This window comes from Apodemus sylvaticus, chromosome 11, assembly GCF_947179515.1.
Source record: "Apodemus sylvaticus chromosome 11, mApoSyl1.1, whole genome shotgun sequence".
Classification (NCBI taxonomy): Eukaryota; Metazoa; Chordata; class Mammalia; order Rodentia; family Muridae; genus Apodemus; species Apodemus sylvaticus.
Window position 1 is genome coordinate 9297658 of NC_067482.1, and position 25699 is coordinate 9323356.

General features: G+C 45.7%; 1 protein-coding gene and 1 long non-coding RNA gene across 3 annotated transcripts in view; one reads left to right on the plus strand and one right to left on the minus strand.

The window, feature by feature from the left end:
• Positions 1-2143: 2143 nt before the first annotated feature.
• LOC127696181 (uncharacterized) lies at positions 2144-13623 on the minus strand. The gene is made up of 3 exons (XR_007980200.1): positions 12679-13623; positions 4877-4973; positions 2144-2455 (listed from the first exon to the last, which is right to left on the minus strand). It is a non-coding gene; the product is annotated as an uncharacterized LOC127696181 (long non-coding RNA).
• The window catches only part of Plac8 (placenta associated 8), a 21187-nt gene continuing 6344 nt past the window's right edge, over positions 10857-25699 (plus strand). Inside the window, exons 1-3 of one of the 2 annotated variants that reach the window (XM_052198737.1) lie at positions 10857-11011; positions 20917-21054; positions 23910-24034. In XM_052198737.1, the coding sequence (XP_052054697.1) occupies positions 20946-21054; positions 23910-24034 (234 nt within the window). In that variant the 5' untranslated portion in view covers positions 10857-11011; positions 20917-20945. Of the gene's footprint in view, positions 11012-20810; positions 20829-20916; positions 21055-23909; positions 24035-25699 lie in introns of those variants that run through there. The other variant, XM_052198738.1, reaches the window with a different exon arrangement.

Below are 25699 nucleotides of genomic sequence, written 5' to 3' on the forward strand. Positions count from 1 at the left end.
TCTGACGATGGTTCTCTTTTAAGGTGGCAGTCTCTCGTGCTACACAGGTGCCGGGCTACCACGGAGTTTTAAACAGCTGAGCGAGGGGTCACTTTGAAAGATATTGTTTGACAACATCTGTACTCTACACCCACAAGCTGGTCTTCCTCTCGCCTCAGCCTCCTGAATTCCAGCCCAACAGCTGTGCAGCAAGGCACCTAGCTGAATTTTATCTTTAAAATACTTATCAGTTTGCTTACTCTGACTCCTCGAAAAGCCCTGAGGCAATGAATACTTCTGGTACCCAACAGTGGTCTCTAAACGATGCCAAAAATAACAGAAACCAGGAGTTCTTAAGGAGCCGGTGGATCTCAGAGGATGCTGAAATATGTGAAGTGTCTGGGGGTGAGAGGGCTCAGCGGGTAAAGGCGGTTGCATGGGTAAGGAGGGCCCCGACTTCCACAAGGTGTCCTTTGACCTCCACACGTGCCATTGCATGTGCATATGTGAGTGCACCATATACACACACAAAAATGCACTAATGAACGAGTGTAAAAAATGTGGGAACACGCCAGGCGGTGGCGGTGCATGCCTTTAATCCCAGCACTCTGGGAGGCAGAGGCAGGCAGATTCTGAGTTCGAGGCCAGTCTGATCTACAGAGTGAGTTCCAGGACAGCTAGGGGTATACAGAGAAACCTGTCTTGAAAAAAACCAAAAAATTAAAAAAAAAATTGTGGGAACACAAGAAACACACACACATACACACACACACACACACACACAAACACAATTGTCACATCAATAAGGATAAGAAGTACAGGAAATCTTTTCTTCTAGGTTCTTTCTTTTTTTAGATTTATTTATTTATTTATTTTACATATGTGAGTACATTGTAGCTGTACTTGTGGTTGTGAGCCATCATGTGGTTGCTTGGAATTTGAATTCAGGACCTCTGCTCACTCCGGCCCAAAGATTTATTTATTTTTATATGTAAGTACACTGTAGCTGTCAGACACACCAGAGGACAGAGTCAGAATGGTTGTGAGCCACCATGTGAACTCAGGACCTTCAGAAGAGCAGTCAGTGCTCTTAACAGCTAAGCCATCTCTCCAGCCCTCCTTCTAGTTTCTTGAGGACACTTTCTAAACATAATAGAAACAAACGAAAACATCCCTTTTCCCAAACCCACCCGAGTCATGTGATCTCGGCTGAGTGGGGAGCTGCTTCAGGTTGGGTTGTGATAGCTCTGAACTGTAAACTTGAGGTGAGAACACCGGGGAAAGGCAGGGCGGCGGCAGGGCGAAGCCTTGGGGACAGTGGGTTGGTCTCAGCAGCAGAAAGCCTGCATCCATCGGTGGGTAGCAGGCACCATGAAAAGCAGCCAGAGCGGCTTGGCCAAGAAATAACAGAATAATATTTGCATTTTTAAACGATGGCCCTAGCTGCTGTGAAGAAGGGATAACTTAAAACTAGAGGCAAATAAGGAGGCGTTTGTAGCAGGTCCGGGGGGTGGCAGTAGAGGTGGAGGAAAGTGGGCGGGGCAGGCAAAGTCAGCAACCCTTGCAAGGAGTTGGCTGGGCCAGGGAGGGATGACCCAGGCTCTAGTTTGAATCGAGGAGGAGACTGTGTGTGGTGTTATTTGCTGACATTTGCAAGGCGGTGTCCTTAATAGAGGAAGCAAATCTAAGGTTGAAACAGGAACCAAGAAGCCTTGGCGAGCTGATTTGAATATTTACATATTGAAAGATATGCAAAATAGAAAGGTTTCAAGTATCTCAAGTCCAGGCTTTGAGGGTCGTCCCTGAAGTCACCTTGGCTTTCTAAAGATCGCTTTTTCTCCACCATCTCTACTCCCAGCTTAGCATCATCGACTTCTAGAAGAGCAGTCAGTGCTCTTAACCACTGAGCCATCTCTCCAGCCCCAACACTGCCTTCTTAAAAGACAGTACTAGCCAGGCAGTGGTGGTGCACACCTTTAATCCCAGCACTTGGGAGGCAGAGGCAGGCAGATTTCTGAGTTTGAGGCCAGCCAGCCTGGTCTACAGGGTGAGTTCTAGGACAGCCCGGGCTACACAGAGAAACCCTGCCTGGAAAACAAACAAACAAGCAAACAAACAAAAAAGACAGTACTAACTTATAATGCTGCCACAAATCAGCCAGTCTATAAAATATGTAAAATTTTGTCAGAATTGAGTACGTACTTGTGCGTGTGTGTAATCATTATTGTTTCAGATTATCGATGAGATTTAAAGCATTCTTTATTGATACACATTTAGCAGTAAATAGCCAAGCATAGTCAATCAACACCAATGTGACATGGGACCTGTAGGACATGCCAAAACCAACTTAGATCATGAGACCTTTAATCCCAACACTCAAAGGCAGGTTGATCTCCGTGAGTTTGAGGCCAAACTGGTCTACACAGTGAGTTCCAGGACAGCCAAGGTTCCAGTCTCTTGAGGTTATGGAGACAGACTATGTTTCAAAAACAACAAAAACAGTGACCCAAAAGTACTAACTGGGGGCTTACCTTGTGAAATAAAACTCAACCTCACCCACCCAACCTCTTCTCTCTCTCTCTCTCTCTCTCTCTCTCTCCTTCCCTCCTTTCCTTTCCTTTTTCTTTTCTTTTCCATACATAGTTGCACAGTCTAGCCCATGTTGGCCTCAAACCCATGAGGTTTCTGACTTAACTTCCCCACTGCTGGGATCACTCATTTGGGATGAAGATCAGGCCGAGATAACCAGGCAAGGAAGTTTCTTCTGTAACAGCACAAACAGTGGCTGCCGGGTGGACTGGGAGCGGCTTGCTGCCAAAGCCCTCACCAATGGCAAACTGTGGGAAAGGCAGTGTCTACACCTCTCAGTGTTTTCATCCCAGAGTAATCACCCAAGGCTGTGAAACTGCAAGAGGAAGTTCCTTCGAATCCGGGAGCAAGCTAAGTACTTGGAGAAACGGACAGGAGCAGACAGGTGTGGCCCGAGCATCTCTACTAAGCAAGGTTCCGGCTGAACTGGAACAAAGGCTACTGGATTCTAATGACGGGTGTGTGTGTGTGTGTGTGTGTTGTGTGTGTGTGTGTGTGTGTGTGTGTGTGTGTGTGTGTTAAGCTAGTGACCACTTCATGACTATGACTGTGATTAAATTCTGAGGCCAGTTTGACCTTAATCATCTTGTCTAGGATTGAGGAGTATAGCACTCCAATATGAAGAAAAGAGCAGAGAACACATATCCTGTAGGTAGCAGGTCATTAGAACATGAGAAACACACGAGTATTCTGGCATTTTGTATTTTTACAAGAATTCACATAGAGAAAAAAAATCTAGTAAAAAAAATTCACTAAAGGGGCTGGAGAGATGGCTCAGTGGTTAAGAGCACTGACTGTTCTTCCAGAGGTCCTGAGTTCAATTCCCAGCAACCACATGGTGACTCACAACCATCTGTAATGGGGATCCAATGACCTCTTCTGGTGTGTCTGAAGACAGCTACAGTGTACTCATATACATGAAATAAATAAATCTTTAAAAAAAATTCACTAAAAACAGTTCAAAATACAATCAAAAAAGCAAGGGGTGGTGGCAAATTCCTTTAATGCAGTGCCAGGAGGCAGAGGCAGGCAGATCTGTGAAGCAGAGATCGGCCTGGTCTACATAGCAAGTTCCGGGATTACATAGTGAGACCGGTCTTAAATTGGAAAAAAAAATAAAGCCCATCAAAAGGATTAGGCCCTTTTCTTTAAGCCCTCTCAAACTGCGGAAAAAGGTGTGTTTGGTCTGCACAGAACTAAAGAGGCCATTTAAAAAAGTATTTATATGTGTGTATGGTGTATGTGTGTGTGTACATGTGTATGGTATAAATGTATATACATGTGTGTGATATATATGTGTGTGGTATATATGTATGTGTACATGTGTGTGGTATAAATGTATATACATGTGTGTGATATATGTGTGTGTGGTATATATGTATGTGTACATGTGTGTGGTATATGCATGTATACATGTGTGTGGTATATATGTGTGTACATGTGTGTGGTGCATATGTGTGTGTAAATGTGTGTGGTATATGTGTGTACATGTGTGTGATGTTATGTGTGTGATGGATGTGTGTGTACATGTGTGTGGTATATGATGTACATATATGTGGTATATGTGTATATGTGTATATGTGTATGTGGTATATATGTGTATGCATGTGTGTGGCATATGTGTGTGTACATGTGTATGATGGATGTGTGTTTACATGTGTGTGGTATATGATGTACATATATGTGGTTAATATGTGTATGTGGTATATATGTGTATGTGTGTGGCATATGTGTGTGTACATGTGTGCTGTGTATGCATGTGTGTGCATGTGGGAGGGTGCCTGCGTAGGACATGAAGGAGAGATGTTAATGTCAGATGTCTTACCCAGCACTCTCTGCCTTACTCCTGACACAGGGTGTCTTACTGAATCCTGAGCTCATTGATTGGTTGGACTGACTGGCCATCAAGTCCCTGGGAAGCCCCTGGCTTTGCCTCTCAGACAGAGACACAGGTACACATCACCACAGAAACTTTTTATATGAATGCTGGAGATCTGAACTTGGGTCCTCATATTTGCACAGTAGGCATTACCCCACTCCGACCCAAGCCCTAAAGTCTTTTAAACATCTAAGTGTTGAGGCCATACAAGATTTTTCTATAAGTATATACTGAGAGAAGTGTCCATCTTTATTAAAGAATGTAAGTATTCTCTCTCTCCCCCTCTCTTTCTCTCTCTCCCTCTCCCTCTCTCCTTCTCTCTCCTTCTCTCTCCTTCTCTCTCCTTTTCCCTCCCTCTCCCTCCCTCCCTCTCTCTCTGACTTTCACTCTCATATTACTGGTCAAAAGACTCCACAAACCCACACTCACCCACATCAGAGATGCATGGGAGATAGTTTGAGGACGGACTCTTGGTGGTGGTTCCATAATCTTAGGCGTTACAGTAGAAGAGGTCCGGACAGAAACCCTGGAGTATAAGCATAAAGGGCAGGGCCCAACTTGGGGTGGCCCACAGATTTGCTGATAGGTACTTATTCTTTCCAGAACTCTTGTTTTGACCATCAGGGGCCACTGGTTAAATTTTAAGCAGAAGGGACAAAAGGCATCTGCTGCCAAACGTGATGGCCTGAGTTCAATTCCTAAGACCTCACTATAGAAGAAAAAACAGGCTCACAGATTGTTCTCTGATTTCCAGATGTGTGTGTCATCCCAACACACACACACACACACACACACACACACACACACGCACACAAATAAAGACATAATAACATTTAAGCAGAACAACTTTTTTTAAGATTTATTTGTTATATGTAAGTACACTGTAGCTGTCTTCAGACACACCAGATGAGGGCATCAGATCTCTTTACAGATGGTTGTGAGCCACCATCATGTGGGTGCTGGGATTTGAACTCATGACCTTTGGAAGAGCAGTCAGTGCTCTTACCCACTGAGCCATCTCTCCAGCCCCAGAGAACAACTTTTAAGTGTGGGCTTGAGGCCAGTGAGCTAATGGTAGTGTTATGGAGCCGGTAGGGTGTATTTCCCTCCCCTAAAAGGCTGCATGCCGATGGCTTGACCCCTCTGGTGGCAGAGTGCATCAGCAGATAAGGCACAGTGGGCTCAGAGCTAAAGAGAGCGTTGAGAGGCAGAGACTAGGCGGAGGACAGGTGTTGCGGGTATTGCGTCCGTTTATCTCCCCATACCCTCCCAGCCAGGACATTTCGGCCTTGCCTAAGGCAATAATGCTAGTGACCTGAAGGCCTGAGCCAAGGATGAGCCAAGCCTCTCCCCCTTCCTGACGATTTCACGTAGGTGTTTTGTCACACTGATCAGACCCAACTGACTACTATTAAGTTTTTTCTCATTACTTTTGTTGGGGGCTAATGTACCACTGTTAGGAAACAACTTCACTCCTGCGCTGTGACCACCACCAACATCCCCTGGTTGACCAGGCCATGTGAGCTGGACTGTCACTCCTAAAATGGGAGCAGAAGCTTCTCTATGCCACGGGCCGCCTGGACAGTCCTGGAGCTGCTCACACAGAATTTTTGTTGGACTTCAGATAATTTTTCAAAGCAATGTTATTTTCCCACACGAATGGAAATGAAAGGATAAAGCACACCTCTCGAAATTCTGAAGTTATAGTCACAGTCTCTACCATCATCAGTGGTACACACACAAGGCATGTCTGCTTCATCCAAAGAGAAGGATATTTCCCTTTAACTGACCATTACAGTTAGATGTGTGTATGTCAACTACCTTATCAGCAAATATTCCTTGGAGAAAGAGCTTCATATGTTCAATGGTTTCCTTATAGCGATGTGTTTTAAATTGCCCAGCAGTTCTCTGTTTGCAAACATTTATGCCTAAATTTTAACAACAAAAATAAGTAATTCAAGTTTTAAAAGGAACCATTCCCACGTGAAATCGCTTGGCCAACTGGACTTGCCATGCTTCTGAAAACCTTTCACAAAAGTGCTTCCTAAGAAGGTGTGCACGCCTTTAATCCCAACACTCAGGAGGCAGAGGCAGGCAGATCTCTGAGTCTGAGGCTAGCCCGGTCTAGAGAGCAAGTTCCAGGACAGCTAGGGCTACACAGAGAAACCCTGTCTTGAAAAACAAAACAAAAAAGAAAAGCAAAATGGCAGAGAGTAAACTGAGGCAGAGAGTGTAAACTGAGGCAGAGAGTAAACTGAGGCAGAGACAGTAAATTGAGACAGAGAATAAACTGAGACAGAGAGTGTAAACTGAGGCAGAGACAGTAAATTGAGACAGAGAGAGTAAACTGAGGCAGAGAGTGTAAACTGAGGCAGAGGTGAGAGTTGGTTGAATGTGAACAAGGGTCAGGATATCGTCAGGCTCGGATTTTTTAAGTCTCAACTTCCTGTGTCCATGAAATATTCACTCCAGCCCCTTTGGATCACATTTTTCTCTCCCAATTACTGTTCTCTTCTATGTGTTCCTAAGAAACTGCTTTTCCATAGAATACACATGCTAAAGTAGAAAAGGTACTCTAGTGAGTTGTCTTCTGACCCCCACCTTAGCTTCATGACTTTCCTGCACAAAAACATACACACGGACACACACATGCATGCAGACACACACAGACACACAAATGCACATAAGCACACACATGCACAGATACACACAGACACACACATGCACCCAGACATACACAAGCACGTAGATACACACATGCACAGACTCACACACAAATGCACACATGCACACAGACACAGACACACACACCTCAAGCACAGTAAACAAATGAATGACTAAATAAATAATAAAATAGTAAAACTTTTAAAGAAGTAGATTAGACATTTCAAAATCACTTTCCCAGTAGGCCTGAAGGCAACTGTGTTAGCCAATTTCCCATCCATGCCCAGTAAAAACGTTCCTCAGGAACTTGTGAAATGGGGGATTTTGCCTGCCAGAAAGAACCACTTCCCTTTGTACCTGAGGTCACATTTCAAAGCCCATGTGGCCCCCAGATTCCTTGGGTACCTGGAGTGCACGTCAAAGCCCACACCAGCATCCTGCCTCTTCATCTCCTGCTCTGCTCTGAACATCAGGCTGCGTCAGTTCACAGGCTCCCTCCTCTGGCCATGACCAGTCGGCTTCCTTTTGACGCTTACAGATGGCTCTGGCTGTTTTCTCTCTGTGTGTGTCTGTCTCTCTGTCTCTGTCTCTGTCTCTGTCTCTGTCTCTGTCTGTCTCTCCCTCCCTCCCTCCTGCTCTCACCCCCTCTCTTCCTTATACCTCTCTCTTTCCGTCTCTAATTTTATATGGTTGACATTTTGCCTGTATATGTCTGTGTGAAGATGTTGGATCCCCTGGAAGTGGCGCTACAGGTATGAGCTGACATGTGGATGCTGGAAATTGACCCTGGGCCCACAAGCTCTCCAGTCCTGTACTTTCTCTTACCTACAACAAAAAACTTTCTCCCCACGGATGGAGCAGCCATTTCAGTTTCCTTTATTTACTGACCCTCACAGTGACAACTTCCTGAGGAAACCAGAGACGGAAGAAGGATTTGCTTCCCAGTTGTTTCTGAAGTCTGAGTCCATGGTTGGCTGGCTATGTCGTCCTGCTCCGCAGGACATTTTGATGGTGGAAGTCTGATGAATGAAGCCGATGGCCTCTGATAACCCAGAAGCAAAAAGAATGTGATGTCTTGGGGCTGAACAGGCTTCCGAGGAGAGCCTACAGGACATACGTGACATACCTTCTTCAAACAGGTCTCGCCGCCTAGTTTCCACCACCTCTCAATAATCAAATTACAAATCTGCCAATGAATTTACTCAGATTAAGTAATTTACTCAGTAACCCAGGTTACTCAGTAACCTTGAGTAATCTACTCAGGAGCCAATCACTCTCCAGCAGCCCAACTTCTGACCCTCGTGTTGGAGACCAAGCCTTCAAGCTTGGAGCACCAGTGGAGGAGAGACAGTGCTCAGCCTTCACAGCTAAATCACAGGAAGGATGTTCCTAATGTTCCTAAGATGCTCTTCAGGGTGACTAGAGTCTCCCCTGTTGAAAAACAGGGCTCCTTCAAAGTTCACTTTGGTTATGTGGCACTGAGCACGATGTCTACACTCTGGTCTGGTCTTCTGAGGAGTCTTGTTGTATAGGAGGCTAGTCTTTTTTTTTTAGGCCTCCTATAAATTGTACTGCTTAATAAAAATGCTCAGAAGTGGAACATTCTGGGCTGGAGAGATAGCTCAGCATTTAAGAGCACTGACTGCTCTTCCAGAGGTCCTGAGTTCAATTCCCAGCAACCACGTGGTGGCTCACAACCATCTGCAATGGGATCTGATGCCCTCTTCTGGTGTATCTGAAGACCGCTATGGTGTACTCATATAAATAAAATAAGTAAATCTTTAAGAAAGAGAGAGAGGGAGAAATGGAATGTTCGCAGCCTCCCCACCACTCGCCCTAAGGCTGCTGTGCTAAGCTGTGTGGTAAGGATGTATGACTCATATGTGGAGGGAGTCCCATTTCAGCTGCCACCAAGCAAGTCTGTGCCTCAGTTTCTTTATCCGTCAAGTACAGGCAATAATACCATCCTTCAGGGTCATGAGGCAAAGATTTTAAAAAGCATTAGGGACCATGCTCAGGTCCAGTTCAATAACCCAGCAGCCAAAGGTACTTGCAGCTAAAACCAGACCATTGAGCCAGAGAGATGGCCAGAGAGCCCAGTTTGGTTCCCAGTGCCCACATGGTGGTTGATGGCCATCTGTAACTTCAGTTCCACAGGATCCAACCTCTTCTTCTGGCCTCTGTGGGCATCGGGCACACATGCACATACATGGTGCATGGATACATGCCCAAGCAAAACACATGTACACATAAAATTAATTTTTAAAAAATTAATTTTTTTAAAGAGCAGGAGAAAAAAAATACTGATAATCTCAGTTTGATCCCTGGAATCTACAAAATACATACATACTTACATGCATACATACATTACATACATACACACACATAGATATACACACATACATACACACATATATACACATACATATACACATACATACATACACACATATACATATACACACATATACATATACACACACATACACACATATATACATACACACATACATACATACACATATACACACATACATACACACATACATACACATTTACACACATACATACATACACACATACACATATATACATACACACATATACATACACATACACACATATATACATACACATATACACATATATACATACACACATGCATACATACATGTACATGCATACATACACACACATACATGCATGCATACATACATACATACATACACACACACAGACACACACACACATGCACACATACATACATATGATACGGTGGCTCCTAACTGTAATCCCAGATCTCCTACAAGAGATGTGGGGTAGAAGCAAGGGAATTTTCTTGGAAGCTCACAGCTCTGCAGCACAGTGGGAACAAGAGACAAGGCGGTTTCAACAGATGGAAGGAGAGAACAGACTTCTCAAAGCTGTCCTCCTGTCCTTTGACCTCCTCATGTCTGCTGTGTCACTCAGATGCTCACATGCATGCACAGGCACACACCACAGAGAGATGGGATGGGAGAAGATGATGGTGGTGACGATGGTGATGATGATGATGATAATAAATCTAAAACAATAAAAATCATGCCTAGCATATACAAGTGTGATGTTTATTGTTTTAGATGTCAGTCTGTTACAGAAACCGAAGCAATATAGCAATATCAGGAGACAGAGGTAGGTCAATAATAGAGTTCTCACCTAAAATGTACTGGCCCTGGGTTCAGTCCCTAATGCCTCAGGGAGGAAAATTGAATGGGAGAAGAAAAGACAGAGGAGAAAGATCTAGAAGCCGGCATCATGGTGCATGTCTCTAATCCCAGCCGCAGGAGGCAAAGGCAGATGGGTCTCAGAGTTTGAGACCATCCTACAAACTGAGCCCCAGGGTAGCCAGGACTATAAAGAGACCCCTGCCTCAAGACACAAACAAGGACAGTCTGTGCAGGCCTGCAATTCCAGGTCCCCAGTGCTTTCTGGTTTATCATGTTTAAAGAGGAAAATATTATGTTTAAAGAGGAAAATCAGTGAGCTTGGCTAGGCAGGCAGACTAATCAACTGCAGCAGGAATCACACCCTCTCCTCTCCTTCGAGGTATTAGAGGATAGCCCATAGTAATTGTAAAGAAGGAAAAGCCCTATTTGGTAAGACAGCTTTTAGTACTTCAGCCTGGATTACGACAGCCAATCAGCACAGGACTTTGCTCTTTGGACTGCAGCCCACCCCTACTCCACCCTCCCCGGCTGATCACCTCTCCCTCCCTCAGAGTCTCTCCATCTGAAGCGAGACTCAGACCTAGACCAGAGTCTCTTCATTTGAAGCGAGACTCAGCCTTAGACCAGAGTCTCTTCATCTGAAGCAAGACTCAGCCCCAGACCACAGGGTCCCTTCTGCTCAAACCTTCAAACTGTAAGTATTTGCTATTAAGAATTTCTTTAAACCTAGGGAGAACTTTTTATTCCTAATGCAGTTTGAGATTATGTTGAAAGATCAGTGTTTCCTTCCTTAATTGCTTTAAATTTAGTAATTTTTGGTAAAACTCAGCAATTATAGGTTGGGCATTCAAAATGTCACACTTTGAAACATCTCAGCCGGGATCCTCTGGGACACCGCTTTCAGTGGGGAGGGTATATGACATGCTGGATTTCCTAACTAAGTTCTCTCTCTCTCTCTCTGAAGCGATCTACTTTCTTTGTGCAATATATATATATATATATATATATATATATATATATATATATATATATATATATATATTCTCGTTTAAACTACCTGGGGATTTTTATAGGTTTAGTCAATGGGATTTTTGTAGATTTCGTTTGTAAAGTTTGAGTTAGGAATTCTCATTATGAAAGCAAAAATCTAACTGCTATGAGGGATTTGATCCAGGTACTCACTGATGCCCGTAGAGAAACACTCACATCTCTCATTGGGCAGCTCATGGGACCGGAGAGCACTGAATTTTAGTATCAATGTATAATAGAACTACTTCAGGCATATGTTGCTTAGAACCTGGCTTTATCGATAGTAACAAGATTTATTAACATAGCCAGTGCCATGTAACATAATTTTGTTAAGTCAGTGTTTCTCCTTCTAAAAGGTGGTATGTTCTTAGGCAGAAGTATAGGCACAAGAATGAGTCTCAGACTGACAGATAAAATTAAGACGTTCAACACGTGAGCCAAATCCTACAAGATTTCCTGGCAAGGGCCTGTCCTTGCCAAGGAAACTGGGAAGGAAGGCATTTATCACATTGTCTTCCTACGCCCATCCACTTAGAGTCTCCTCACCTCCATCTTTTCCCTTTTTCTATTGAGCGGTCCCCAGCACCGTTTTTATTACTTTCCTATTTTGCGTTCAAAGATGTACCGCGGCAGGGCTCTGTTGCCCCCACCATCGGGAAACTACAGATTTCTCCTTGGCCCATAACACCTCTATCACAAGGCACACACACACACACACACACACACACACACACACACACTGCTGGGTCAGTACGTGCTTTCTAATGGACTTGGAGTTATTTGTAACAGGCAAAGAGTCAGAGGTTGCAAGGTCTGCAAACCACTGGGTGGGGTCTCCGCCATCAAGGGGTCGGTCCTGCGTCACCAGCAACTTTGAGCTGAGTTTGCACGTGCTTTTCAGACATGTGGGAGGCACAGGCAGGGGCTATGTCAGCCTGGGGGAAAGGAGCGCATCCCCAACGCAGCCACATTCCTTTGTCAAGACACAGGGCTGCAGCCCAGAAAATCAATGATTACAAACTCCCAGACCCTAGGCTAATTACAGATTTCCGGAGTAATGACCGGGAATCTGCTTTCCAAAATGCTTTTGAGACGGTCCGGGGAATCGGGGGGAAACCCTGTTCTAAAGAGACACAGATATATATCTTGATATCTCTCGTAGTCTTACTACTAGACTATTATAACAACAGACCCTAAAGGAATGGGAATTTCCCAGGAATCTCTTGCTGCTACGGAGAAGGAAAAGGCCTCTGGTCAGAGGAGGGGCTTGTCTTGCAGGAAAGGATTCGGCAGAGTTCTGCGACTTGTCGGACCACCTAAGGTGCTGCTTACCTGTGTAGATCGCAGCTTTCAATTTAAACCTTGATCTCAGTCAGGACCAGGAAGGCGGCTCTGTGGACTGGGCGTGAGGGAATGTCCTTTTTCTGGTTTCCACTGTTAATTCGACTCTAAATTGGCTTGTTGAGGATGGGCGGACAAACATAGTTTTAGGGCACAGGCTGTCACCCCAAGTTCAGTGCCAGTCTTCACATATGATAAACTCTGAGGACCACGGAACCAGCCCAAACGAAAGGTCACAGAACACTCCTGGAACGCGGCACCGCACAGCATTAGGCAGATGCCAGGCAGTTTCAGTTGTTTTATTTTTTTAACCTCGTCACTTCCTGGTGACTTTTCATTTGCGATGACTAAGGTTAAACCTTTGGTGGAAACATTTTTAAAAATGTGGTTAGTTCTTCTGTTGGTTGGTTTTGGTGGGCAGCATACCGAGGATCGGGGCAGAGCATGAGCCGTGGGCACGCGCATGGACTCGCGTGTGCATGTTGGCTCATCTACTGTGGAGGAGGTGTTTCTTCTGTGAGAAACAGCGGGCTAGACGGTCTAAGACCCTCTTCAGAGGAAGCTGGGGGTGCAGATGGCCGCCCTGGAGCGCTCGTTCCCTCTAGGACTGCTCTTCTAGACAGTGCTGGGCAGAGCAGCCTTCCCCGCAGCTGGACGAAACCTTCCTGAACAGGAGCTGCTCTCGGTGTTCAAAACCTCCTGGCCCCACCCCCACCCCACCCACGCCACGCGCGCTTGGCTCCGGTTCGGAAACACCGCGGTCCCCGCAGTTGTCTACCCCCACCTTCAAAAGAGGAAGAAGTTAGCTGTGCGTGGAGTTCAGCGTTAGAGCACTTGCCTAACGCACAGCACGCCTTAGGCTCAGCCCCCACCCAGTACGTGAGAGAAAGGGAGAGAGAGAGAGACTGAGACAGAAACCAGAGATGGAGACTGAGACAGAGAGGGAGGGAGGGAGGGAGGGAGGGAGGGAGGGAGGGAGAAATCTATTCTGAAAGAAACATGTAACGGCTCAACTTATTATTTTTATTTGTAATTTGATTTTGTCTGTATTAGAAAGAGAAAAGAAACCTTACAATACCAAAGGGACTGGAAATAGTTTCCATATATGTGTTGGGCACATGATATATGTCTTCAAATTTCTCCTGGATTAAATAAATGAAAAAGATATGAGGCTTTTTTTTTTTTTTTTTTTTTTTTTTTTTTTTTTTGGCTTTTTGGCTTTTTGGCTTTTTGGCTTTGTTTTTTTTTTTTTTGAAACAGGGTTTCTCTGTGTAGCCCTGGCTGTCCTGGAGCTCACTCTGTAGACCAGGCTGGCCTCGAACTCTAGAAATCCACCTGGCTCTGCCTCCCAAGTGCTGGGATTACAGGCGTGCACCACCACCACCCGGCAAGATATGAGTTTTGTTATGATTATCATTATATATTTTTTTTCTTCTCCACCTCCACCTCCAAAGTGTTAGGATTACAGGCACCACCACCTTGCCTAGTTCTATACAGTTTAGATTGACTGATGACTGTTTAGGCCACAAGTAGAGAAAAGAAAATTTTCTACCAATTATCTGTGGAGGAGCAGGTGAATGTTCTGGGTACATGTCTTTGCCACAGACACAGATGGCTGTGTGGTTGTAAAGTCTCTGTAGCCCAATGTAAATACACAGCCATCTGGGGTGTGCTGAGTGACGGTTGCCAGGAAAAGGATAATTACATAACCACAAGTCAGTGGTTCTCTCTCAGGACCCTTCAGATTCCTGCTCTTATATTTAAATCGCAGTGTAGAAATGAGTTAAAGGATTATCATTTTCCTTTGAAGGAGATGGTAGGAAGGCTTCAGTCACTTAGCTGGTGTTCACCAAATGCCATCAATGTCCTGGCACTGACTAGAGCTATGGATGCTGGCTTAATCCCTTTAAAGAGATTAGTCTCCAGTTTGATTGTTTTCCCCCTGAAAGGGAAAACACAGTTATCTCAAGATTTCATTATAAAAGAAATAAAACTCTGGGGTTTTTTTTTGGTTGTCTCTGTAGCTAAGGTGGGGTTTCAGCCCAGGGCCTCTCACATGCTAAGCAAGTACTCCACCACTGATCTGTCCCCCCCAGCCCTAACAATTTCCTCAACGCTATCATAAAAATAATAAATCAGAAAGATAAATGTGAAGAAAATGATCAGCAGGTCACCCTGAGGTAACACCCTGAGGTAACACCCAGTGTTCTGCACCTCTGGTGTTCTTTCTGGCCTTTGACTATGCAAAGGTAATGCAAAGTAAATTTGAATACACACGCTTTTCTGTTTTCTAAAATGCTTTGCTTTCTAAGGCACTGTGGTGCGTCATCTCTCAGAAAGCGCTGGAGTTGGGACGGAGGGAAGTTCTGGGGGACTCCATGCTGAGTTCTGAAGGAAGCTTAACCTCACCTGTAGCTGGGGGGTGGGGTGGGGGGCTGCCCTGCAGCTCCTGAAAAGCAGTCTCAATGCTCAAGTACCTCCCCCCTCCACAGGGAAGTAGGGAGGGGGGAAGCGGTACCTGCTAGTTCCCCTCCCCTCCCCCCCCTCCCCCCCCCCCCCCCCGCAGTCTACACAGCTCTCAAAGAGCCAGCTCTCCTTAATTGTGAAAAGGGTCAGCAACAAAAATGAATGATTGCTGTGTTTTTGCTTTCTTTTCCTAAAACTGATTGCATAAATTTCCCGAGCAGCTGTGGCTTCCTGTAAGACACTTGAAAAGTTGGAAGATGGGTACTCCAAGTCTTTGGGGAGGGGGGGGCGGGGAGCAGATGTTGTGGCCCTCAGTTGACAAAGCCTAGCAAGGCAGGAAGCCCTGGATTTGGATCTCCAACACTAGGTGGGGCCAGAGAGAGGACCCAAAGTTCAAGATTATCCTTGGCCACAAACAGTTTGAGGGGAGTTCACGCTATATGAGATACTCCTTCAAAAAAGAAAAAAGAAAAAAGGCTATATTATTTAGAGGCTACGGGGGGGGGGGGCAAGGCTTATGGAGAAATTGCTAGGACAATACATCTGATCACATGGCAGTTATCAATTTCAGATAGACTGCTTTTCTGGCCAACCATCTGCTGTTATTCATAGGTCATCGGACCTTCTAGGTTCCAAAAAGCCAAAGGAAGTTTAGATTATCATGTTTTATGATGTGATGTTAGCCCTTTCCTGGAAGAGCTAACTTTGCAGTTAATCATTAGGTTACAGGAGGCATTGTTCAGGTTGCTGGGAGACAGACAGTCAGACATTTTTCTTCTCTGGTGTGGTCACTGGCTAGTTATCCAGGCTCCTGGGAGTAACCCTAGTTAAACTAATTCACAGAGAGACAAAGAGACAAGGACAGAGAGACAGACAGAGAGAGAGGGAGAGACAAAGAGAGAGAACTTTTAGAGAAAGATACTCCAAAGGCAAAAGTCCCAGGGCAAGAGTGTAAACTGCAGCCGTTCGTTCACAAGCTTGGACCTGCTGGGTGGCTTCATTTGGAGCTGTTGTTAACAGGAAAACTAGTTCAGACCCAGGGATACGCAGGCTAGCCCTGTGACCTCCGCAGTCACTGAATTTTTTACATGACCTGAAAGGAAGAGGAGGACGTTCATTTAACGTTCCTGGTCAGTGACTTTCCATGGCAGCCTACACTCTAGGGAGCCTTTCCATCCACTCTCTTCCCAACCAACGCTGGTCAGGACTTCCCAATGTGAGCAAGGAATAAGTCTACTGATTTAACTACCAGGAGATGGTGTGTTGTTGGGCTTTTGTATTCTAGTTACTTAGTTGTGTTTGCTTTGGGTTTCCATAGTCTCCCTACAGCACAGATTGGCTTCAGAGTTACAAGCCTCCTGCCTCAGCCTGGGTGATGTGTATACTACCTCCTACTCCAGACTCAAGGAGACTTCTTGCTGGTGTTGTTTAACCCCACGTGTAATTTTTAAAACACCTCCCTGCTGTGTCCCATTGCTGCCTTTAAATTCTTCATGTTCAGGGCTGGAGAGATGGCTCTGACTGCTCTTCCAAAGGTCCTGAGTTCAAATCCCAGCAACCACATGGTGGCTCATAACTATCAGTAATGAGATCTGATGCCCTCTTCTGGTGTGTCTGAAGACAGCTACGGGGTACTTATAGATAATAAATAAATAAATCTTTAGACTAGAATGAGTGGGACTAAACGGAGCGAGCAGAGGTCCTGAATTCAAATTCCCAGGAAATATAGGATGGCTTACAACCATTAGTACAGCTACAGTGTGTGTGTGTGTGTGTGTGTGTGTGTGTGTGTGTGTGTGTGTGTGTAATTAAAAAATAAGTCTCCTATAGCCCAAGATGTCCTCTAATTCACTACATAGCTAATGGCTTAATGGCTCTGAACTTCTGGTCCTCCTGCCTCTATCTCCCGAGTGTTGGACTTACTGGTATATATCACCAGGTATATATCACCATGTCTAGTTTTACAATACTGGCATGAAACCCAGTGGTTCTTGCATGCTAAGCACACACTCTACCAACTGCATTCCCAGCCCTCTACAGACTCTGTCGTCCGGGTGGTGGGCATGCCGCTGAGAGGTCACCATGTGGCTGAGTGGTCACCGTGCATCATAGAGCAGGCGGGGAAGCATGGAGCCCACCTGGCCAGCCCGTTAGCATTGCCTCCTCATGGTCCAGATCCTACAGTGGATGTGTGATTGACTGACAGAGGAGACAGGAAACTGTCCTGATGGCCAACTCCAACACAGAAAGATGGGAAAGGTTAGTTTCTTTGACTTTGAGGAAGTAAAATCACAGTCTCTATGGCTTGTTTTGGAGAGGGAGTAAAAAGCTAGGAACCATAGGTAAAAAATACCTACAATGATCTCAGAGACTCCACCCACCACACCAGTCTGGCATACTGTGGTCACTATGGTGTCTGCCAAATGCCAGTCTTACATTTCTGTTATTCCTTCTACACCCATTGGGACCAAGAAAGTGCCCTCCTTTCTCCCCCATTTAAAATTCTGTTATTGGGGCTGGAGGGGTGGCTCAGCAGTTAAGAGCACTGACTGCTCTTCTGGAGGTCCTGGGTTCAAGTCCCAGCAACCATGGTGGCTCACAACCATCTGTAATGAGATCCGATGCCCTCTTCTCATGTGTCTAAAGACAGCTACAGTGTACTTACATATAATAAATAAATCTTTAAAAAAACAAAATAAAGCCGGGCAGTGATGGCGCAGGCCTATAATCCCAGCACTTTGGGAGGCAGAGGCAGGCGGATTTCCAAGTTCGAGGCCAGCCTGGTCCACAGAGTGAGTTCCAGGACAGTTAGGGCTACACAGAGAAACCCTGTCTCGAAAAAAACCAAATCCAAAAAACCAAAAATAAATAAATAAATAAATAAATAAATAAATAAATAAATAAATAAATAAATAAAATTCTGTTATTTATCTATACTAGTATCACATAGATAAAATACAGATAATATAGAGAGAGCTACAGATGGTTTATTCTATGAGTTGTAATCTAATAATATTACATTTTTGCTCAAATTGTCCTAGATTTGGCCATCAAACTCCCTCAGAAGTGTCCCTGGGCCCCACTCAGCAGTCTCCTTTAATAAACCCCACGCTTGAGGCCCTACGTCCCCGGTTCATCTTAGACCTCCCCCTCCCAGCCAGAGGGCTCTTTTTATTGAACAATGGCATTAGTAATTGAGATCTGGGTACGAGGTGTACCTTCTCTTTGGACGTAATCAGAATTTATCTTCACATCCGTATCTACGTGTGCTCGTAAACTCACTCGCCTCACGGCTCCCTGCGTCCTGGCACCTACCCAGGTGTTTTTAGTTTGCTTTAGTTTTTTTTTAGACAAAATCCTACTACGTGGCCCAGGCTGATCTAGAACTAGGCCTTTGCGATCTTCCTGCTTTGGCTCCCTAAGTGCCGCGGACTCTGGGCGAGGGCTGCCTGGTTTGAAGTTTTGCTCATCTTGGGGTCCTGCAGTGTGTTCAGAAGCCTCACAGAGACCTCGCCATCTGCACTTTCCAGTTAACCGTGTCACAACCATATCGCTCCGAAGAATGCTTGCGAAGTCCGAAAGCTATTCTCCGCCGAGGCATTTGCCCCTAGCGAATCTATACAGCTGCTCTCTCCTGAGAGTTCTGACCCGGAGCCTTGTGGTGCCAACACCCGAGGTCTCAGTTTTACCCGTCAGGCAGCTCTTCTTCCTTAATGAGGGCAAAGTCTGAGCATCTTTTTATATATTTAAGGTTTGTGGGGTTTTTTTCTTTTTTCGTTTAAGCAGGTGAATTTGCCTGATGCCCGAGCTTGGGTGCTGAGTTCGATCCCCAGCACCCGAGGAAAAAGCCAGGACTGTGTCTCCCAGCGCTAGAGGGCGGAGACAGGAGGCAAGGCTGGGGCTTGCCGGTCAGGCCCTGTGTGAGGCTGAGGAGAGGTGGAACAGGACACATGATGCCCTCCTCTGGCCTCCCAAGGCACACACAACTCACAACTGCGTACACACTATGTGCACAACACACACACACACACACACACACTTTTTTTTTTTAAATAAGAAAGGAGGGGACCTACTTTCCAAGAGACCCTCAGAGACGATTGGCAGTCCTGAGTAAAGCCAGCGGCATATTACAGCAAGGCTCCTAGGCTGAGAGCCCAGAAAGGATTTTGTTGCGGGGGGGGGGGGGGAGGGATATAAAAACAACAACAGCAACAACAACAACAAAAAGGGTCGACCCGCCAACTCTCCACCGGTTCTGACCACACTCCGATGCTCCTGCCGCAGCTGTCAACTCTCTGGAGCTGCTGGTCTCTAGGCCGCAAACTCTCCGGCCCTGGGGGCCATAGGGCGGCCGCTGGGCCATCTCACCGGCGGTCCCTCTGTTAGCGGGGACCCCGAGTTCCTCTCGCTACCACTCAAAGCTCCACACACCCCACGATCTGCCTCCTCACCACCTAATTACCCGGTAGAATCAGTGGCCTGGCGGGACAGGAGAGTTGGTGGCGGGCTCTCTTTTTTAATATTTCCCGCAACAGGATTTGAATTTCACAACTGAGTTAGCCCCTCCCCGACCGTTCCTGTTTTCTTAGTCACTCTGTAGAAACGATGATTTCCTACGGCAGAGTAAATGCACAATGCGGCTCTAACACCGTGTGCCGGTATTAGACAAGTGTGAATACACTAGCAGACAGCAGTGCCACCCACAGAGATGTCCTTGTCAAATCTGTGTGTGTTACAACCCCTCTCCTATGGATTCGCATTCATTTTAGAAAATTGTTCATTAAACCCGCCTGCAGGCCACACTTAGTGCTCTCGCTGCACGCGTGAGGTAGGCAAGCCAGTAAGCACTTCGATTTCACAGATGAAGAAATAAAAATGTAAGTGACTGAGATCACGTGACTGGTGAGATGGCTCACCTGGGATCGTGTGGCTTTGGAGGTGAGGGCTTTAGCAAAGACACTGTCATTCCAAATCTGCGTCTCACCCCCAAACTTCAGCCCTCTCTCAGGATGAAGAGAATTTAGGAATCTACTAACAAAACATACTTCATAAAGGCTTTGCTCGACTGGGAGGTGTGACACAGCTGTAATGCCAGCATATGGAAGGCTTCAAGCAGGGGGATCTGAGTTTGAAGCTAGCCTGGGCTACATGATGAGATGCTGACGCGGGAAAACAAGTCAGCATCCTCCACAATGGCTAGCCCCTGCCACGGGGTCTTGGGCTAAGCCGCGCGCGCGGAGAGAAGGTTCAGGTCCTGGTGAACGGGAAAAGATGGAGCAGCCGGGATGCAGGGGAGTTGTGTGCAAACCCGAGGCGGCCACCGAGCAAGAGAGGGGAGAGAGTGGGTTTGCACTAAGCTTTGGCTGTTCCGTTTAAGAAGAGGTTGTTTTCCGCGGCTCCCCAACGCTACCCCCTGCCCCAGGCCAATGGTTCATTTCCCATCTTCTGGACTGCAGGGACCTGTATAAAAATAGCACGCGATCAACTCCTTTCTGTTTCTCTCACCCATGAGAGACACCTGTTCACCTTACCAGTTCAGTGAATTCCTCCCCCCTGAGGCCGTTGTCCCCCAACCCCACCCCTGGAGGTGGAGACCGAAATGCTCTTTAGAAATCAACAAGCGATTTCTCCAGCCACCTCCTGTCCCTAGCCAGTGGAGCGCAGCAGGGTAGCAGGTAGGGCTAGCTAAGGGGCGGGACGGGACGGGACGCAGCGCCTTCTCAGAGCGGCTTCAGACTGGAACGCCTACATCTGTCTTTTCAGACCTGGTCTTTTGAGACCTCGCATTGAAGATGGCTCAGGCACCGACAGTCATCGTGACTCAACCTGGATTTATTCGTGCTCCCCAAAATTCCAACTGGCAGACCAGCCTGTGTGATTGCTTCAGTGATTGCGGAGTCTGTAAGTGCGGGGAAGGTGTCCCTATAACTGATAGAACTCCCCTCCCCCATTCTTCCCTTACTGTGTGGAAAGTTGCTAAGTTACTAACTCATTACAGGCGCCTGAGAATCCGGGAATGGCACAGTAAACATTAAAGACAGTCTGTTCGTTATACCTGATTATTCTCAGTCACCACCACAAAAAAAAAAAAAAAAAATCAAGTTACCCCTAAAAATAAATCCTTGAGTTAAGGTAGCATTAAAGCATTAAATGATTCTAAATCTGATGGGCCTGGACTAGTAATTATAAACAGATTAAACAGATTATTTATGAAACATTTTTTACTTAAACCTGAGGGGTTATTTGTTTGCTTTGTTTTTTGAAATAAGGCTTCTTTGAAACTCTCTTGGTAGACAGGGCTGGCCTGGAATTCAGAGATCCACCTGGTTCTGCTGGGGATGAAAGGCGCGCATCACCGCCATCTGACTAAACCTGACTTTTTAAAAGTGTATTTATTTTCATGTTACGTGCATTGGTGTTTTGCCCGCATATATGCCTGTGCGAGGGTGAGGAGTCCCCTGAAAACGGGGTTACAGACAGTGTGAGCTGCTATGTGGGTGCTGGGAGTTGAACCCAGGTCCTCTAGAAGGTTAGAGCAGCCAATGCTCTTAACCACGGAGCCATCTCTCCAGTCCCCTAAACCTGATTTAAAAAAAAAGAAAAAAAAGCAACAGCAATTCAATCTCCTCTTGGTTGCACATACATTGAATCTTGTTTTATAGTCACAGGACACTTTCAGAGAAAGATCTTACTCTCTGCAGTTAAGTTTCCCTGCACGCAGTAAGATCTCTCTGAGTGACGGGGAAGACATCGAGGTGGGTGGCAAAGGGGCCCAGCAATTGTCCTCAGCAGTTCAGGAAGGAGAGGTTTGCTCTGAGGCCTACTCCTCAGCATGGTCAGGAAGAACACAGGCTTTAACTCGGAGTGGGATGGAACTTGGAAACTAAGGAAACCAATAACTGCACAGAAAGCAGAAGCGAAGAGTGGAGGCGAGTTTGTCCACGGCTTTCCACAGCTTAGGTAACGGAAGCTGATTGACTAACTCACCCGGCAACATGATTGTGACATCCGAGTTCCTAAAGACTAACTTTTACTCCTCCAGCCACAAGCTGCTACTAGATTACGTGAATGGACACTTACTTGGCTATGCGAGTTTTACTGTAGGGATGCCAAGATGGCTCAGTGGGGAAAGTGAGTGTGGTCCAGCCTCTCAGCCTGAGTTCTATTCCCCAGGACCCACATGGTGAGAGGAAAGGACCAAGCCTGAAAATCACCCTCTGACCCTCTCATGTGCGCACACTAAATAAAATGTAATTTTTAAAAGTTCGTGTGGGCCGTGCCATGGTGGTGCACGCCTGTAATCCCAGCAATCGGGAGGCAGAGGCAAGTGGATTTTTGAGTTCAAGGCCAGCCTGGCTCACAGAGTGAGTTCCAGGACAGCCAGGGCTACAGAGAGAAGCCCTGTCTCAAAGAACAAAAACAAAACAAAAAAAACAAAAAACAAAAAACAAAAAAACAAAACAAAACAAAAAAACAATATAACAAACAAAACAAAACAAACAGACAAACAAACAAAAACGTTCATGTGGGGTGGCGGGGTGAGTTTTCCTGTAGCCTTCATTGTTTGGGGGCAAATTTCCTTCCTTCTTTCTTTCCTTCCTTCCTTCTTCATTCCTTCTTCCTTCATTTACTTATCCCTACATTTCTTCCTTCCTTCCTTCCTTCTTTCCTTCCTTCCTTCCTTCCTTCCTTCCTTCCTTCCTTCCTTCCTTCCCTCCTTCCTTCCTTTCTTTCTATCTATCTTTCTTTCATGGCAGGTTTTCTCTATGAAGCCCAGGCTGTCCCAGAACTCTTTCTATAGACCAGGCTGGCCTCAAATTCAGTACCATCTGCCTCTGCCTCCCAGGTACTGGCATTAAAGGCACACACCACTGCTTGGTTTAGGACAGATCTTCTTAGTTTCTTTCTTCCTTTCTTTGTTTCTTTCTTTCTTTCTTTCAGATTTATTTATTTAATGTATGAGTGTGCTGTAGCTGTCTTCAGACAGACCAGAAGAAGGCATCAGATCCCATTACATGGTGGTTGTGAGCCACCATGGGGTTGCTGGGAATTGAACTCAGGACCTCCGGAAGAGCAGTCAGTGCTCTTAGTCACTGAGCCAACTCTCCAGCTCCTATGGCAGATTTTCTTAATGCAGATCTGACCAAATTAATCTCTTACAAAATACTTGGTGTCTCTTCCTGGCCTTGATGGCATACATGAATACTCCTAGTTTAGTTTGTAATCAGCACACACTCTCTCTTATACACACACCTATGCCACGCCCTGGCTTCATCCCATCCTATGCCGGGATCTTGGCCACAGTGGCTGGATGAGACAAATTATCTCGAAGAGGCTTTATTCCCTTTAGCCCGTTAAAAACATTTCTAACCATGCTCCGCCCTTCAGCTCAAGCAGTCCTTCCTGGTTAGGGCCTTGCAGGCGCCACTCTGAAGTGACCCCGGGCATCCTAGGCTGGTTCTCCTATCTTTCCTATCTCCGAATCTTTCCTATTGTATCCCTACTGGATGGCGGTTGGGGACATTGTTAGTACCAAGGGTTTTATGGGTAGGTTTCAGTAATTTATACACGAGTGGCACTACTGGAAAAGAGCTTGGTCTTTTCCATGTATGCCACTCTTGAAATGATGGGGCGGGGTCATAATAAAGCCCCGCCCAAACAGCAAAGCAAGACTTGCAGCAGAGAGGAGAAAGGCCTGAACTTGGTGTAGCCGATGGGGGCTAAAGTAACGTCTGCCCGTGTCTTCACGTTCCCAGGCCTCTGCGGGACCTTTTGCTTCACTTGTCTTGGATGTCAAGTGGCGGCTGACATGAATGAATGTTGTCTGTGTGGGACAACGATGGCCATGAGGACTCTCTACCGAACCCGATACGGCATTCCTGTGAGTCTCTAACCTACCTTACCTTTGCTACCATTCCATCTGGCAACAGTATTTACCCGAGCTGTTGTCGGAGTGGCTGCCGTTTGACAGTATCCAAACTCTGAATTTGATTGGCCAGAGTTTTGTAAGCAGTTACAACCTTAAATTCAGCGGATGCAGCAATAGTAGATCCTCCCCTTCTGCCCCTTAACATTCTATTAAGCAAGTAGTTCATATTTGCAACGTGTATGCACTAGGTAACTAAACCCTCCTCCAATGCTTGTGTCTTGTGGGGGGAGGGTCTGTCATGTTTTACCAATGAAGACTTCGAAATGTGTAAGAGGCAGAGTCTTTGACCCAGAGATGTGCCCTAGTAGCAGAGAGGGGCGTATCCAAGCCAAACTGTCAATGTTACCATTATAACACTCTATGAAATGCGGTAGCCTTTTAATTAGAGTTACAGGGGGAAACAGTCAGTGGGGGCGTAGATGAGTGTGTGTGTCTATATGTACACATATTTCTATATATACACATTCATATATATATATATATATATGTATATATATATGCATACATTTGCTTCCCTCTGTGTGTGACTATAGAAGGAGCAACAGAGATAAAGAAAAAAGATAGTCTGGGGCTGGAGAGATGGCTCTGCAATTAAGTGTTAAGGCTGCTCTTCCAGAGGTCCTGAGTTCAATTCCCAGCAACCACATGGTGGCTCACAACCATCTGTAATGAGATCTGATGCCCTCTTCAGGCGTACAAGTGTACATGCAGATAGAGCACAAATATACATTTAATTAATTAATAGAAAAAGAAAACCAGAGAGACCTGTTTGTGACATTAAAGCCATGACGGAAGCACAGAAGTCCTAAACTTGGGGAGTAGGCTACCAAGCTGGAGACATACTCATGGATGAATTGACATTCAAGTCCACAGGCAGCTTACAAGCAGATTTTTTTTTCCCTCTTCAAGGGAAATCCATTTTTTTTTCTATAAAGGTCTTCAACTATCTGAGGGCGATAACACACACACCTGAAATTGTAGGACTTGGGAAGTCGAGGCAGGAAGATTGAGAGTTCAACTCCAGCCTGAGGGACATATCATGACCCTGTCAGAAGGAAGGGGAGTTAGGAGGAACAGGCCGAAGGATAAAGCTGAGGAGAGCTCAGTGGGTAAATCGCTTGCTCTGCAAGCCTAAGGACCCGAGTTCAATCCCAGCACTGGGGAGGTGGGACAGCTGGGTCTCTGTGACTCCCTGGCCAGTCTCACTGAGTCTCAAGTCCCAATAAAAAGGTCTTCCACCAATTGGAAGAGAGGTCCATCTACAGTATGTGAACTGATCTATTGTATCCCAAGTCTACAGACTTAAATGTTAGTTTTTATCTCAAATACATCTTCAATAAACATCTAGAATGACGCTGAACCAAACATCTATGTTCATCCACGGCCTAGACAGGGTAAAACATAAGCGTAACCATCCCAGGGAGCAAACACACGTGCAACATTTTCTAGGAACCGATTTTAATTTCACTGAAATCATTTTTTCACTTGAGGCGTTTGATCAGCATTTTTTAAAAAAGATTTATTTATTGTTTATATGTTAAGTACACTGTAGCTGTCTTCAGACACACCGGAAGAGGGTGCCAGATCTCATTACGGATGGTTATAAACCACCATGTG